This window comes from Salvelinus namaycush, chromosome 4 (assembly GCF_016432855.1).
Source record: "Salvelinus namaycush isolate Seneca chromosome 4, SaNama_1.0, whole genome shotgun sequence".
In the NCBI taxonomy this organism is placed as follows: domain Eukaryota; kingdom Metazoa; phylum Chordata; class Actinopteri; order Salmoniformes; family Salmonidae; genus Salvelinus; species Salvelinus namaycush.
This window is the reverse complement of record NC_052310.1, coordinates 15,051,779-15,067,905: the sequence shown is the minus strand read 5'-3', so window position 1 is coordinate 15,067,905 and position 16,127 is coordinate 15,051,779. Positions and strand designations below refer to the sequence as shown.

General features: G+C 43.8%; 1 protein-coding gene across 1 annotated transcript in view; it reads right to left on the bottom strand.

Moving 5' to 3' along the window:
- Positions 1-11,429, bottom strand: part of tbkbp1 (TBK1 binding protein 1) — a 38,317-nt gene extending 26,888 nt beyond the window's left edge. The window contains exons 1-2 of the mRNA XM_038990347.1: positions 11,202-11,429; positions 2,642-2,767 (exon numbers count right to left, since the gene is read on the bottom strand). Coding sequence (XP_038846275.1) covers positions 2,642-2,767; positions 11,202-11,429 — 354 coding nt within the window. The remainder of the gene's footprint in view (positions 1-2,641; positions 2,768-11,201) is intronic.
- Positions 11,430-16,127: the final 4,698 nt, after the last annotated feature.

Below are 16,127 nucleotides of genomic sequence, written 5' to 3'. Positions count from 1 at the left end.
TTTTTTCTCTCATTTTGTCTGTCATAGTTGAAGTGTACCTATGATGAAAATTACAGGCCTCTCTCATCTTTTTAAGTGGGAGAACTTGCACAATTGGTGGCTGACTAAATACTGTTTTGCCCCACTGTATGAGGTAGCTGAGTACTTCTTTAGGGGTAAAAGTGACTAGGCAATCAGGATAGATAATAAACAGAGTAGCAGAAGCATGAAAGTGTGTGTATGGGTGTGTGTGTGTGGCATCAATATGCATGTGTGTGTGTTGGAGTGTCAGTGTAGTGTGTGTGAGTGAGTGAGTGTGGGTAGAGTCCAGTGAGTGTGCATAGAGTCAGTCTAAGAGAGTCAGTGAGTCTATGCACAGGTCAATGAAATAGTCTGGGTAACCATTTTATTAACTATTCAGCAGTTTTATGGCTTGGGGGTAGAAGCTGTTCAGGTGCCTTTTGGTCCCAGACTTGGTGCTCCGGTACCGCTTGCCGTGATCGAACCTTGCGGGGGTTCGCCACTGTATATGGCATGGGTGGCTGGGGTCTTTGACAATTTTCCTTCCTCTGACACCGTCTGGTATAGAGGTTCTGGGTGGCAGGGAAGTAGGCCCCAGTGATGTACTGGGCCATTCCCACCACCCTCTGTAGCACCTTGCGATCGAAGGCGGTTGCCATACCAAGCGGTGATGTAGCTAGTCAATATGCTCTCAATGGTGCACCTGTACAACTTTTTGAGGATCTGAGGGGCCATGCCAAATCTTTCCAACCTGCTCAACAACAGCTCCGTCGATGTGGAAGCTCCCCCCTCCGTTTCCTGTAGTCCACGCTCAGCTCCTTTGTCTTACTGACGTTGAAGGAGAGGTTGTTACTCTGGCACCACACTGCCAGGTCTCAGACCTCCTCCCTGTAGGCTGTCTCATTGTCATTGGTGATCAGGCTTTCCACTGTGTTGTCAGCAAACTTAATGATGGTAGAGTTGTGCATGGCCATACAGTTGTGGATGAACAGGGAGTACAGGAGGGGATTAAGCATACACCCCTGAGGGGCCCCCATGTTGAAGGTCAGCATGGCAGATGTGTTGTTACCTACCCTCACCACCTGGGGGCGCCTGTCAGAAAGTCTAGGATCCAGTTGCAGAGGGAGGTGTTCAGTCTCCAGGGTTCTGAGCTTGGTGATGAGCTTGGAGGGGACTATGGTGTTGATCGCTGAGCTGTAGTCAGTGATGGTGCCATCACCAGCCTTTCATGGTTACAGTGTCTCCCAGACAGTCTCGACAGCCTTTACATGTATTCTCATTCCATCAATTACTTTCAACATTGAGACAAAAGACTTTGCAACAATAGTATCTTGGTTACTTTTACACCCACAGATCAAGGCCCGTATTCATAAAGCATCTCGGAGTAGGATAGGCCATAGAATCTTATTCATTATTATCTAAAAGGCTAAACTGATCCTATATCAGCACTCCTACTCTGAGACTCTTTGTGAACATGGGCCCTGTCTGATAACTAGGTTGTCAAAGTCATAGAAACTCATTACTGATAATGTATGTGGGAGACATGGTGGGCAAATGGATAGATGACTTTGGAAGAAGACAAATGAAAGAGATCAAGATGGAAACAAAGGAGGGGGCGGGAAAGCATCTGATGAGAAAGAGAGAGAGAGAGAGAGAGAGAGAGAGAGAGAGAGAGAGAGAGAAAGAGTGAGAGAAAGTCAGAAAAAAGAGAGAGGGAAAGAGAGAAAGGGAGCTAGGACAAAGAGAGATATGACATTCCTGGATGCTTGAGCAGAGAATTATTCAGCAGCAGCGTGTCTATGGTAACACACTGAAATCACGGCCAAGGTGAGCCAGGCTGTCAACATCGTGACTAAGAGGAGTGGATAGCTGTGTGGATAGCAACCATCGTCTTCCTACAGGGGTGGACTGGGACCAGAAATCAGCCCGGGCATTTCTAACACACCCATTTCTTTCTTTGAGGCCCCCATTATTAACCAGATAATGAGAATTTTGTGCAACAAAAAAAAAATTGTTAGACAGGCCCACTAAGCTGAAAATGGACCAGACAAGTCCGCCCCTAGTTTACTAGGTGGAAGCCACCGTTTCAGGTTAGCAGGGGAAGCAAAAAGTGCCTTGACTGTGTATGGAGCATACTCGCTGAGGCGTGACACATTCAATCTTTTATAAAAGCCTGTGTTGAAGCGCTGTGACCTCGTGTCTTCCATGGGCACGCTTTGTCTCGCTCCCCATAAACCACTTCCTCCCTCTCGCTCTTTTTTTCTCTCACAGCTTCGTATACTCCCTCCACACCGCTCCCCCTCACCTCTCCTCTCTTGCCTCTCCTTCCTCTCTCAGCAATAGACAAAGTGATATACCATTTTTTTTACAGGGAAGAATAGAGTAGTTATTTTGTTTTATGGCCAGAGGAAAAACTGCTCTAGCAATGTTTACACTGTGTACAAACTAATGCCTGCTCCCACGCACTTATTCTGAAAACCAAAAGCATCTACCTAAGAGTGGAGGCTACCTGATAATAACGGTACGTTTTCACAATTCGCAAAATCATCCTGTGTTTTGATTTTACCATGGAAAGGACAGCAACTGCCTTTCATAAATACTGCATTGTGGGTGGAATTAAATTAAGCCCCAGGTGTCTCACCTCGTGAGTGAGGGCGTTGACTCTCTGTTGCAGGTTGCCATTCTCTGACTGCAGCAGGGCATTCTCCTTGGACTCAAAGCTGCAGTAGGAGTTCCTGTCCTCCCCAAACTCACTGATCATTGGGAACTGGGAAGGGAGAGAGAATCATGGCATTATGTACACATACATACAGGGGAAATAAGGGGAATAATTTTGCTGTGGTAGCCATGCTGGTTAAGTGTGCCTTGAATTCTAAATAAATCACTGACAGTGTCACCAGCAAAGCACCCCCACACCGTCACACCTCCTCCTCCATGCTTCACAGTGGGAACCACATATGCGGAGATCATCCGTTCACCTACTCTGCGTCTCACAAAGACACGTAGGTTGGAACCAAAAAATCTCAAATTTGGAGTCATCAGACCAAAGGACAGATTTCTACTGGTATAATGTCTATTGCTCATGTTTCTTGGCCCAAGCAAGTCTCTTCTTATTATTGGTGTCCTTTAGTAGTGGTTTCTTTGCAGCAATTTGACCATGAAGGCCTGATTCACACAGTCTCCTCTGAACAGTTGATGTTGAGATGTGTCTGTTACTTGTACTCTGTGAAGCATTTATTTAGGCTGCAATCTGAGGTGCAGTTAACTCTAATGAACTTATCCTCTGCAGCAGAGGTAACTTTGGGTCTTCGTTTCCTGTGGCGGTCCTCATGAAAGCCAGTTTCATCATAGCGCTTGATGGTTTTTGCGACTGCACTTGAAGAAACTTTCCTTGACATTTTCCAAATTGACTGACCTTCATATCTTAAAGTAATGATGGACTGTTGTTTCTCTTTGCTTATTTGAGCTGTTCTTGACATAATATTGAGCTACCTTGTCACAACACAACTGATTGGCTCAAACGCATTAAGAAGGAAAGAAATTCCACAAATTAACTTTTAACAAGGCACACCTGTTAATTGAAATGCATTCCAGGTGACTACCTCATGAAGATGGTTGAGAGAATGCCAAGAGTGTGCAAAGCTGTCATCAAGGCAAAGGGTGGCTCTTTGAAGAATCTCAAATATAAAATATATATTTTGTTTAACACTTCACTTGTTTGGTTACTACATGATTCCATATATGCTATTTCATAGTTTTGATGTCTTCACTATTATTCTACAATGTAGAAAATAGTAAAAATAAAGAAAAACCCTGGAATGAGTAGGTGTGTCCAAAATTTTGACTGGTACTGTACCTGTGTAAAATAATAATTCAATCTTGTTAGACATTACAGATGTAGGATCTTCATTTGAGCCAGTTTGCTACAGCTGGAAAGTAATGCTGCAGCAACAGGATATGTGCATTATTATGTAGATTATAAGTAATGGACATTTTTGTAGGGGTTGATCCATTTTTCTTGTAAGGGAAAATCAAAGGGCAAATTACAAACTTCAGAAGCCTTTTTAAACCTCAAATACACTACGTCTTTTACATTTCTTGCGGGAAAGTTCTCCTGCAACACGGTGATCCTATATTGTTAGAGAAATACAGAGAAAAACAGCATAGAGGGACAGCATGAGTGAGTTGAGCATCTGGGGAAACCACACAAAACAGGGACAACACAAGTTATATAATATAACCAGAAAGCAAATGATGGTTCCATCTTACAGCGCGTCTCTCTTTTGGAGTACCTAAATGAATTTAATCATCCAGTGAGGTTGACGTGAGGAACAAACAGACATTTTCCATTTAGAGAAACACTTCTTTCTACTCAGGCTGAATTAGCAGAGCGTGTTGGAACTCTGGAAGGAAGTCTCCAGGGCCACACAGTCGTCACACTGTGAAGCACCAGCCACTCTAAACCATGGGCGTCAGTTGGGTATGGCAGGGTAAGGCAGTTACCATACCCTAGCTCAAGACAACAAATGTAAAGTAGGCTAAAATCAGTCCAATCCCGATTTAAAATGCAATGTCTGTTTAACGTATTGGCTGGCTGTTTAGCGTATTTGCTGATTGGCTTTAGAACCATGCGCAGCATTGCTTGGAGAGCAGCTGCCAGCCTGCATCCTTGTCTCTCACTTTTAGAAAGCAAAGAGCAGAGACAGTGACAGTTTATTTTGTGAGTCAGCCATTTAGACAGTGCGCCGATTGCTTTGAATTTGATGTCGGCATTTGAACTTGGCCTTGTAAGCCTTGTTGTAATCTGATAGCCAGGGGCTGAATTGGGAGGTGGGAGGTGGGGAAACCCTCTTTTTCAGTGACCATTCAAAACCAAAAGCTATTTTATTACCATTAAAATATAGGTAGCTGTAAGCTTAATGGATATTTATTCATTCAGTAGGCTAGTGCAATTTTGGTTTCATGTATTGGTATTCATGTACTTGCTCTTTAGCGCATTTTGGCTTCAAAGACAATAACAATTGTAGACTATAACAAATGTACATTGTCATGCAGTGACAGAATGAGAATTGAGATCATGCAAATCATTCATTATTACTTAGTTGGGCTAACTTTAAAAAAAAAAAACGTTTTGCTGTAGGCCGACGCCATCATCATCCTCTGCCTGTATCCCTAAGCCAACAAGTTTTCACAGTCTCACTGCAGAATTAGACGTTCATCCACGTTCCCCAAACGTCAAATTTGCTCCTGCTGCTCTGTATCGTTCCATTTCTCCAAACGTCACATTTCAAAGTTAAGTTTAGGCACTCATTCTGAATGGTTAAAGTAAGGGTTAAGGTTTGGGATAGGGTTAAAACCAAAAATAAAAAAACACTGTCCACGACTGGGTTTGAACACGCAACCTTCTGATCTATCACCAAAAGTCAAGCCTACTTGATGGTAATAGCGCTCACTGTTGCCCCCTAGTGGCCAGTTTTGAAGGCATTTCCGACATCAGAACATGCATAGATGTCCAATTTCGGTCAATCTTGAATGACTGGGCTGCCCTAATCCCTACCTGTAGCCTACCTGCCTCTGGTATAATGAATTTCCACCTCTCACTCTATCAGTCTTGCTTGTCCATCTTCCTCAATTCAAATTAAATATTGCTACGTTAGCTATAGTGTGGATGTAGTGCTGGTTTTTTTAAATAAAAAGCACCCAGATAGTGCAACTACTGCATAGGCAACACAATAATATCAGACAGAGACAAGCTGGCCCGGGGGGAAAATGTGTGAGCCGCCCCCTCATTGCTATGTTGCAATATCAATATTTGTTGATTCAAAATGTTTCAATATTCTCTGAGCCTAGATCCTGGATACAATGTTTCAATATTCTCAGAGCTACCTTGTTGATACAATTCTTCAATATTCGCAGAAGGTTTCCCTTCCCTGGCGAATAATGCAGACAGGCAAATGCAAAACTGAGCGGGAAGCACACAAGACAACGTTGGTGGGGGGCCCAGGAGACAATGACACTGTCGTAATAGCCTACACTGTATGTGTCGTTCCACAAGGGTGGTTTTATAAAGCCTAAAGCAGGGGGTCGGCAACCTTTTCATGTGGAGTGCCAATTTACAATTGATCCTACCATTTCTTAAGATCTGTGCTAAAACTGTGCTAAAATACATTTGAATTGCCCATAAACAAAATAATTCTATACTGGCCACTCAACAGTGCCGCTGTCCATTCAGCTCCATGCCACGGAGCTCCACTATGTCTACCTGTAGGCTACCAAGGCGCTGCACACTTTAAAAAGGCATGTGTAGATTTTCCTTTTGTATTTTGTGATTTTTGTCACTCTTTGGTTGAGTTTGTCATCATGAGTCCCTGTCGATTGTAGACTTAAGTAAGTCCTTTGATGTATGCAGGGCTGCATTTTTGTCCCCCCCAGTTTTATCATTGGAATCTGATACAAAACTTGGCAACGGTGTGCTTTAGGACCATGGGGATGCCCCCGAACCCCCCCCCCCCCCCCCCCACACTTCTAAAACCAATGTTGCGCCCCTGGATGTATGCCTTTTATTTCAAATCATGTGTAGGATTTATCTGGCATAGTTCGCATTCGCGGTCAGCTGTTTTTTTAACTCCGGTTACTTTCACATTGATGTCGGCCTTGTTGTTTTTTTTATATATTTTTTTTATTTCACCTTTATTTAACCAGGTAGGCCAGTTGAGAACAAGTTCTCATTTACAACTGCGACCTGGCCAAGATAAAGCAGAGCAGTGCGACAAAAACAATAACACAGAGTTACACATGGGATAAACAAACATACAGTCAATAACACAATAGAAAAATCTGTATACAGTGTGTGTAAATGAAGTAAGGAGGTAAGGCAATAAATAGGCGAATAGTGGCGAAGTAATTACAATTTAGCAATTTACACTGGAGTGATATATGTGCAGATGAGGATGTGCATGTAGAAATACTGGTGTGCAAAAGAGCAAAAAAAAGTAAATAAAAACAATATGGGGATGAGGTAGGTAGTTGGATGGGCTATTTACAGATGGGCTGTGTACAGCTGCAGTGATCGGGAAGCTGCTCAGATAGCTGACGCTTAAAGTTAGTGAGGGAGATATAAGTCTCCAACATCAGTGATTTTTGCAATTCGTTCCAGGCTTTGGGGATGACCAGTGAAATATACCTGCTGGAGCGCGTGCTATGGGTGGGTGTTGCTATGGTGACCAGTGAGCTGAGATAAGGTGGAGCTTTACCTAGCAAAGACTTGTATGATGTGCAAGTAGAAATACTGGTGTGCAAAAGAGCAAAAAAAAGTAAATAAAAAATAATATGGGGATAACCTGGAGCCAGTGGGTTTGGTGACGAATATGTAGCGAGGACCAGCCAACGAGAGCATACAGGTCGCAGTGGTGGATAGTATATGGGGCTTTGGTGACAAAACGAATGGCACTGTGATAGACTGCATCCAATTTGCTGAGTAGAGTGTTGGAGGCTATTTTGTAAATGACATCGCCGAAGTCAAGGATCGGTAGGATAGTCAGTTTTACGAGGGTATGTTTGGCAGCATGAGTGAAGTAGGCTTTGTTGTGAAATAGGAAGCCGATTCTAGATTTAACTTTGGATTGGAGATGCTTAATGTGAGTCTGGAAGGAGAGTTTATAGTCTAGCCAGACATCTAAGTATTTATAGTTGTCCACATATTCTAAGTCAGAACCGTCCAGAGTAGTCATGCTAGTCGGGCGGGCAGGTGCGGGCAGCGATCGGTTGAAGAGCATGCATTTAGTTTTACTAGCATTTAAGAGCAGTTGGAGGCCACGGAAGGAGAGTTTCATGACATTGAAGCTCGTTTGGAAAGAAGGCCCAGATGTCCAAAGAAGGGCCAGATGTCCAAAGAAGGGCCAGATGTATACAGAATGGTGTCGTCTGCGTAGAGGTGGATCAAAGAATCACCCGCAGCAAGAGCGACATCATTGATATATACAGAGAAAAGAGTCGGCCTGAGAAGTTGTGACTCGATAGCGTGTATTATGCTTATATTTAATGTTGCACTGTATGCGCCATTACACAAGTAAATTAGTCAATTTATGATGAGGTTGACAGTTGTGGTTGACATTGTACACGCAGTTTCACAGACCTTTAAGCCAAATATTGCAGTGATAATTAATGTCTGGGGTAATTTTTGTTTGTTTTTGCTGTTCTCCATATAATTTTGAGTTTTTCAATTGTGTTGAAATACATGAAAGTTCCTAAAAATTCCTTGGGGGAATCGACCCCCCCCCACCCCACGTTGCCATACCCTAGGTTTAGCTGAACTGATGCCACTGATCTCAACTCTCTACTTGTCATCCATCTTACTTTAAGCCAGCCTTAACATTGGAGAAAGCATTTTCATATCTGCAACTCAGATTCAGACCAACTAATTCCTCACATTTGTGCAATTTTGGAAAGACCAATCGCATTATCAAAAAAAAGCACAGACTAGCTACGTAATGTATTTATACAGGCACAGAACATCGTATTTAGTAGGAATCTCAGCACCCAGAACCAAATCTTGCTATTCTATTTCATCTGTCACAAGAGAATAATTCAGTACTAACCAAATCAACGCATTCTTTTTTGGGGTGATTAAAACTGAACAAACTGTTATTTTAATAAAGACTTTATAGGCATTCAACCGCACTGCAACCTTATGGAGGCCAAAAGCCTTGAGTGCCAGCTGCTTTCCTAATGGACAGTCTGTTACTGAGGGTACATACATCTGGGGGGGGGGGGGGGGGGGGGGGCAGGACAGAGACAAAAATAGCAATCTCAAGCCCCGAAGGCACTCTCTACATCACCCTCCCGCTCACTCTCTTCTCCTCTTTCTTTCTTTCTTTCTCTCTCTCTTGCCCTTCGCTCTGTAACTTGTTCTTCACCCATCTCTCTCTCTTCCTCCACCCCTCTCTCTCCATCCTGTCCCCTTTCTCTCCTCTCTTTCATCCCACCTGCAGCGCTGTCCCACAGGGTCACATTAGAGTCCCCCCTGCCAGGTGGGACAGCTCAGACCGTTCATCTGCTGCACCAGCTGTGTTCCTCTACACTACTTCTCTGCTACTCCATGCATGTAGAGAGCGGGGGTGACACATCATTGACTCAGCACAATACCACCACAGATGGGATACTGAGACCCTCGTCCCTCACATGCAACATGCAACAGTGGTAGTCATCAACATAGGGCATATGGAAGCTAGATTCGTCAGTGAGTAGCCTTGCACGAGACTTGGCGTCTGCGAGCTGGAGCAGCTCATAGGAGCAGCAGCCTCCTTTTTCTGTAGCGTGAGGCAGCTTGATGTACAAGTACACCCCCTGGACAGGACGCTAGTCTATCGCAGGGCCTTACCCCCAAAATATCTCCTTAATGCTGAGTGCTAAGAAAAGATGCATTGGGTCACATTTTTACAGTCTATGGTACGACTCAGCCGGGGATCAAACTCTCAACCTTCCAATATCAGGGTGGACACTCTAACCACAACGCCGTCAGTAAGTAAGTGAGACTCCTGGGCAATTCCACGTTTAAAAACAAAAAACATTGATTTAAAAGTTTAACAAACCTTTCAAACTATGCACAATGACTACTTTGAACAATTTACACAGTAAAAATATATACAGTACCAGTCAAAAGCTTAGACACATACTTTGTATTTGAGATTCTTAAAAAGTAGCCACCCTTTGCCTTGATGACAGCTTTGCACACTCTTGGCATTCTCTCAACCAGCTTCATGAGGTAGTCACCTGGAAGGCATTTCAATTAACAGGTGTGCCTTGTTAAAAGTTAATTTGTGGAATTTCTTTCATTCTTAATGCGTTTCAGCCAATCAGTTGTGTTGTGACAAGGTAGGGGTGGTAAACAGAAGATAGCCCTATTTGGTAAAAGAAAAAAAAGTCCAAGAACAGCTCAAATAAGCAAAGAGAAACAACAGTCCATCATTACTTTAAGACATGAAGGTCAGTCAATATGGAAAATGTCAAGAACTTTGAAAGTTTCTTCAAGTGCATTCGCAAAAACCATCAAGCTCTATGATGAAACTGGCTCTCATGAGGACCGCCACAGGAAAGGAAGACCCAGAGTTACCTCTGCTGCACAGGATAAGTTCATTAGAGTTAACTGCACCTCAGATTGCAGCCCAAATAAATGCTTCACAGTGTTCAAGTAACAGACACATCTCAACATGTTCAGAGGAGACTGAATGAATCAGGCCTTCATGGTCAAATTGGTGCAAAGAAATCACTACTAAAGGACACCAATAATAAGAAGAGACTTGCTTGGGCCAAGAAACACAAACAATGGACATTAGACCGGTGGAAATCTGTCTTTTGGTCTGATGAGTGTTAACTTTTGACTGTGCAGATGCAAAGTGTGTTAACTGAATTACGGTAAAATCTCCCTCAGTTTTATTCTGTTACCAAACTTTGAATCTGCACAGTTCCTCCTGTAAATGTGTTTTTGTAGGGCCTCCTTAGTGGCGCAGTGGTCTAAGGCACTGCATCCCAGTTGCTAGTTGTGCCACTAGAGATCCTGGTTTGAGTCCAGTCTTTATTACAGCCGGCCGCGACAGGGAGACCCATGGCCCAGCGTTGTCTGGGTTAGGAGAGGGTTTGGCCGGGAAGGGATGTCCTTGTCCCATTGTGCTCTAGCGACTCCTGTGGCGGGCCGGGCGCATGCATGCTGACATGGTCGTCAGGTGTACGTTGTTTCCTCCGACACATTGGTGCGGCTGGCTTCCGGGTTAAGCGGGCATTGTGTTTCGGAGGACGCATGGCTCTCGACCTTCGCCCTTCCCGAGTCCGTACGGGAGTTGCAGTGATGAGACAAGACTGTAACTACCAATTGGATACCACGAAATTGGGGAGAAAAAGGGGTGAAAGTAAAAACAAATGTTTTTGTAAGATTTTTTAAAAGTAGTCCTTGTCCATAGAATTCTATGGTTTGTTATACTTTGAAATCAATGGTTTTAGTTTGGTATACATTTGAAAGTGACAAATTGGAATCTCAGCGTAATTCCGTTACCATGGCATTTCTCTCTTCTAACTCCTATTCCAGGAGTTTGTCCTCCCTAGAAACATCTCAGATCCCTAACTGGAACTCAGAGTATTTCCTGGTCATGTCACATGGTCAGGATCAGGAAAAGCTCATCTGTCAACCTATCAGCTCTGAGGCCTACCTTGATCTCGTAGATCTTGAGCTTCCTCTTAATGCCGCTGTTCTCTCTCTCCAGGCCCGCCAGCCGTGTCTTGATGTCCTGGTAGGCGGTGATGAGTGTGAAGTGGGATGCGGAGTACATGTCTTCAGGGAGGGGTGAGGAGGACCAGCCCACGTCGCTACAGCCGTCCTCTTTTAAGCCCTCGCCACCTCCCAGCAGCCTAAGCTCACCGCCGAATAGAGACTCCATTTCTCAGAGCCTCAACCTGCCAAAGGGAGAGAGAGAGATAATTAGTATGACGATACACTACATGACCAAAAGTATGTGGACACCTGCTTGTCAAACATGTCGTTCCAAAATCATGGGCATTAATATGGAGTTAGTCCCCCCTTTGCTCTACAACAGCCTCTACTCTTCTGGGAAGGCTTTCCACTAGATGCTGGAACATTGCTACGGGGACTTGCTTCCATTCAGCCACAAGAGCATTAGTGTGGTCGGGCACTGATGTTGGGTGATTAGGCCTGGCTCGCAGTCGCCGTTCCAAATCATCCCAAAGGTGTTCAATGGGGTTGAAGTCAGGGCTCTGTGCAGGCCAGTCAAGTTACTCCACACCGTTTACTTGGCTCATCGCGCTCTAGCGACTCCTTGTGACGGGGCGGACACCGACAGGCTGACTTCGGTCGTCAGTTGAACAGTGTTTCTTCCGACACATTGGTGCGGCTGGCTTCCGGGTTAAGCGGGCAGGTGTTAAGAAGTGCGGTTTGGCGGGTCATGTTTCGGGGGACCCATGACTCAACCTTCGCCTCCTGAGCCCATTGGGGAGTTGCAGCTATGAGACAAGATCGAAATTGGGGATAAAATATAGATATAAAGTTACTCCACACCGATCTCGACAAACCATTTCTGTATGGATCTTGCTTTGTACACGGAGCATTGTCATGCTGAAACAGGAAAGGGCCTTCCCCCAACTGTTGACACAAAGTTGGATGCTCAGAATCGTCTAGAATGTCATTGTATGCTGTAGCGTTAAGATTTCTCTTCACTGGAACTAAGGGGCCTGAACCATGAACAGTCCCAGACCATTATTCCTCCTCCACCAAACTTTACAGTTGGCACTATGCATTCGGGCAGGTAGCATTCTCCTGGCATCCGCCAAACCTAGATTTGTCTGTCGGACTGCCAGATGGTGAGGTGTGATTCATCACTCCAGAGAAAGCGTTTCCACTGCTCCAGAGTCCAGTGGTGGCGAGCTTTACACCACTCCAGCCGGCGCATGGCTGCTCGGCCATGGAAACCCATTTCATGAAGCTAAACAGTTATTGTGCTGAAGTTGCTTCTAGAGGCAGTTTGGAACTCGGTAGTGAGTATTGCAACCGAGGACAGACAATTTTTACGCGCTACGTGCTTCAGCACTCAGCGGTCCCGTTCTGTGAGTTTGTGTGGCCTACCACTTTGCGGCTGAGCCGTTGTTGCTCCTAGACGTTTCCACTTCACAATAACAGCACTTGCAGTTGACCGGGGCAACTCTAGCAGGGCAGAAATGTTATCAACTGACTTGTTGGAAAGGTGGCATCCTATGACGGTTCCACGTTGAAAGTCACTGAGCGCTTCAGTAAAGCCATACTACTGTCATTGTTTGTCTATGGAGATTGCATGGCAGTGTGCTCGATTTTATACACCTGTCAGCAATGGGCGTGGCTGAATTCCACAAATTTGAAGCGGTGTCCACATACTTTTGCATATATATTGTATGTAGATATGTGTGGTGTGCGTCCAGTTGCATCCTTTTTTCGATGCCAAATCCACCACTGGTGTGCATGGCCAAAGAGCTCTGCATAATTTCTGTGTAACACCTGGACCAGTCTCCACTAATTGTACAAAGGTACTCATACTACAGTAATATTCATAACTGGAGCTTCTGGCTGCTCTCAAATCATCACTCCATGCTTTCAGCATCCTGTCGAAGACATTGCTAAAATGCCAGGAAGGCTAATGCCGCTCCTTGCATGTCTATAAACAGACTCTAATGGGAACTTCCAGACTCTTCTGGCACTGACACTGTAAAATATTCAGTGAGTGAAAGGGCAGTGAGAAGCATAGACGTCAGTGGCGACTGACAAGTTTACAAGCCGCCTCACCACAGTATGTAATGATATTGTAACATTTTTCCATAGATATCCTATGCTAACATTCTAGGCTAGCCTCGTGCTCTGAGCATGCTAGCTAGCCATGCTAACTGACCAACCATGCTAATTCACAGTAACCTGACCTTAGTCTCCTCACGTTCCACCATGACTTTGGGGGGTTAGTTGTCATGGAAGATGAAGTGCACACACAATGATATCAGTAACCTCTATTTATGTGGCAGTTCACTGCACAAGAGCGTCACATAGGCCTACAGGGAGGGTAATCCAACTACTTTAACAAACAGCAGAAAGGTGTGGACCTAACCAATGCAAGATCCAATTGAAATGTCTTTTGAAATGGTGGTAGGACACCTTTTCCGAAATCAAGTCTTTGTGGTATATGTACTACTTGACAACAATACTATAACTGGCCGTGGATACTGTAGTCCATTTGGCTTATAACAGAGGTGTGTAATAAGTTCCAGTGCTGCTTGCTTCGTGAGTCAGGCATTGCCTACTCAGCTATTTTAATCATATCTGCTTACTGCTCTATTCCTTGTGTTTCTACTAAAATGCCTCAAGTCTCTTCGAGCTTTGCACACCTGGATTGTACAATATTTGCCATTATTCTTTCAAAAAATTCTTCAAGCTCTGTCAAGTTGATTGTTGATCATTGATGGACAGCCATTTTCAAATCTTGCCATAGATTTTCAAACCGATTTAAGTCAAAACTGTAACTAGGCTTTCAGGAACATTCAATGCCATCTTGGTAAGCAATTCCTGTGTATATTTGGCCTTGTGGTTTAGGTTATTTTCCTGCTGAAAGGTGAATTTGTATCCCAGTATCTGTTGGAAAGCAGACTGAACCAGGTTTTCCTCTAGTATTTTGCCGGTGCTTATAGCTGTGCTATAAGCATGTGCTTATAGTATTCCATTAATTGTTATGTTAAAGAAATCCATAATCCTGGCCGATTACAAGTATTCACATAACATGATGCAGCCACCACCATGCTTGAAAATATGAAGAGTGGTGTGTTGAGTTGGATTTGCCCCAAACATAACGCTTTGTATTCAGGACAAAAAGTAAATTTCTTTGCCACATTTTCTCCAGTTTTACTTTAGTGCCTTGTTGCAAACAGGATGCATATTTTGGAATATTTTTATTCTGTACAGGTTTCGCACTGTAATTTAGGTTAGTATTGTGGAGTAACTACAATGTTGTTGATCCATCCTCAGTTTGCTCATATCATCAACTCTGTAACTGTTTTAAAATCGCCATTGGCCTCATGGTGAAATCCCTGAGCTATTTACTTCCTCTCTGGCAACTGAGTTAGGAAGGACGCCTGTATCTTTGTAGTGACTGGGTGTATTGATACACCCTCCAAAGCCTAATTAATAACTTCACCATGCTCAAAAGGAAATTCAATGTATTGTTTTTTATTTTTTTTTACAGATCTACTAATTGGTGCCATTTTTTGCGAGGCATTGAAAAACCTCCCTGGCCTTTGTGGTTGAATCTGTGCTTGAAATTCACTGCTCGATTGAGGGACCTTACAGATAATTGTATGGGGTACAGAGATGGGGTAGTCATTATTGAACACAGAATGAGAATATTATTCACAGAATATTATGTGTTTTGTTAAGCACATTTTTACTCCTCAACTTATTTAGGCTTGCCCTCACAAAGGGGTTGAATACTTATTTTCTACAAACTAAATTCCACTTTGACATTATTGGGTGTGTGTAGATCAGTGACACAATATCTCAATGTAATCTATTTTAAATGCAGGCTGTAACACAACAAAATATGGAAAAAGTACTGGGGTGTGAATACTTTCTGAAGGCACTGTATATACAGTGGGGCAAAAAAGTATTTAGTCAGCCACCAATTGTACAAGTTCTCCCACTTAAAAAGATGAGAGAGGCCTGTACTTTTCATCATAGGTACACTTCAACTATGACAGACAAAATGAGAAAAGAAAATCCAGAAAATCACATTGTAGGATTTTTAATGAATTTATTTGCAAATTATGGTGGAAAATAAGTATTTGGTCACCTACAAACAAGCAAGATTTCTGGCTCTCACAGAGGCTCCTCTGTCCTCCACTCGTTACCTGTATTAATGGCACCTGTTTGAACTTGTTATCAGTATAAAAGACACCTGTCCACAACCTCAAACAGTCACACTCCAAACTCCACTACGGCCAAGACCAAAGAGCTGTCAAAGGACACCAGAAACAAAATTGTAGACCTGCACCAGGCTGGGAAGACTGAATCTGCAATAGGTTAGTGTGGGGGCAATTATTAGGAAATGGAAGACATACAAGTGTGGAAATGGAAGACATACACTGATAATCTCCCTCGATCTGGGGCTCCACGCAAGATCTCACCCCGTGGGGTCAAAATGATCACAAGAACGGTGAGCAAAAATCCCAGAACCACACGGGGGGACCTAGTGAATGACCTGCAGAGAGCTGGGACCAAAGTAACAAAGCCTACCATCAGTAACACACTACGCCGCCAGGGACTCAAATCCTGCAGTGCCAGACGTGTCCCCCTGCTTAAGCCAGTACATGTCCAGGCCCGTCTGAAGTTTGCTAGAGAGCATTTGGATGATCCAGAAGAAGATTGGGAGAATGTCATATGGTCAGATGAAACCAAAATATAACTTTTTGGTAAAAACTCAACTCGTCGTGTTTGGAGGACAAAGAATGCCGAGTTGCATCCAAAGAACACCATACCTACTGTGAAGCATGGGGTGGAAACATCATGCTTTGGGGCTGTTTTTCTGCAAAGGGACCAGGACGATTGATCCATGTAA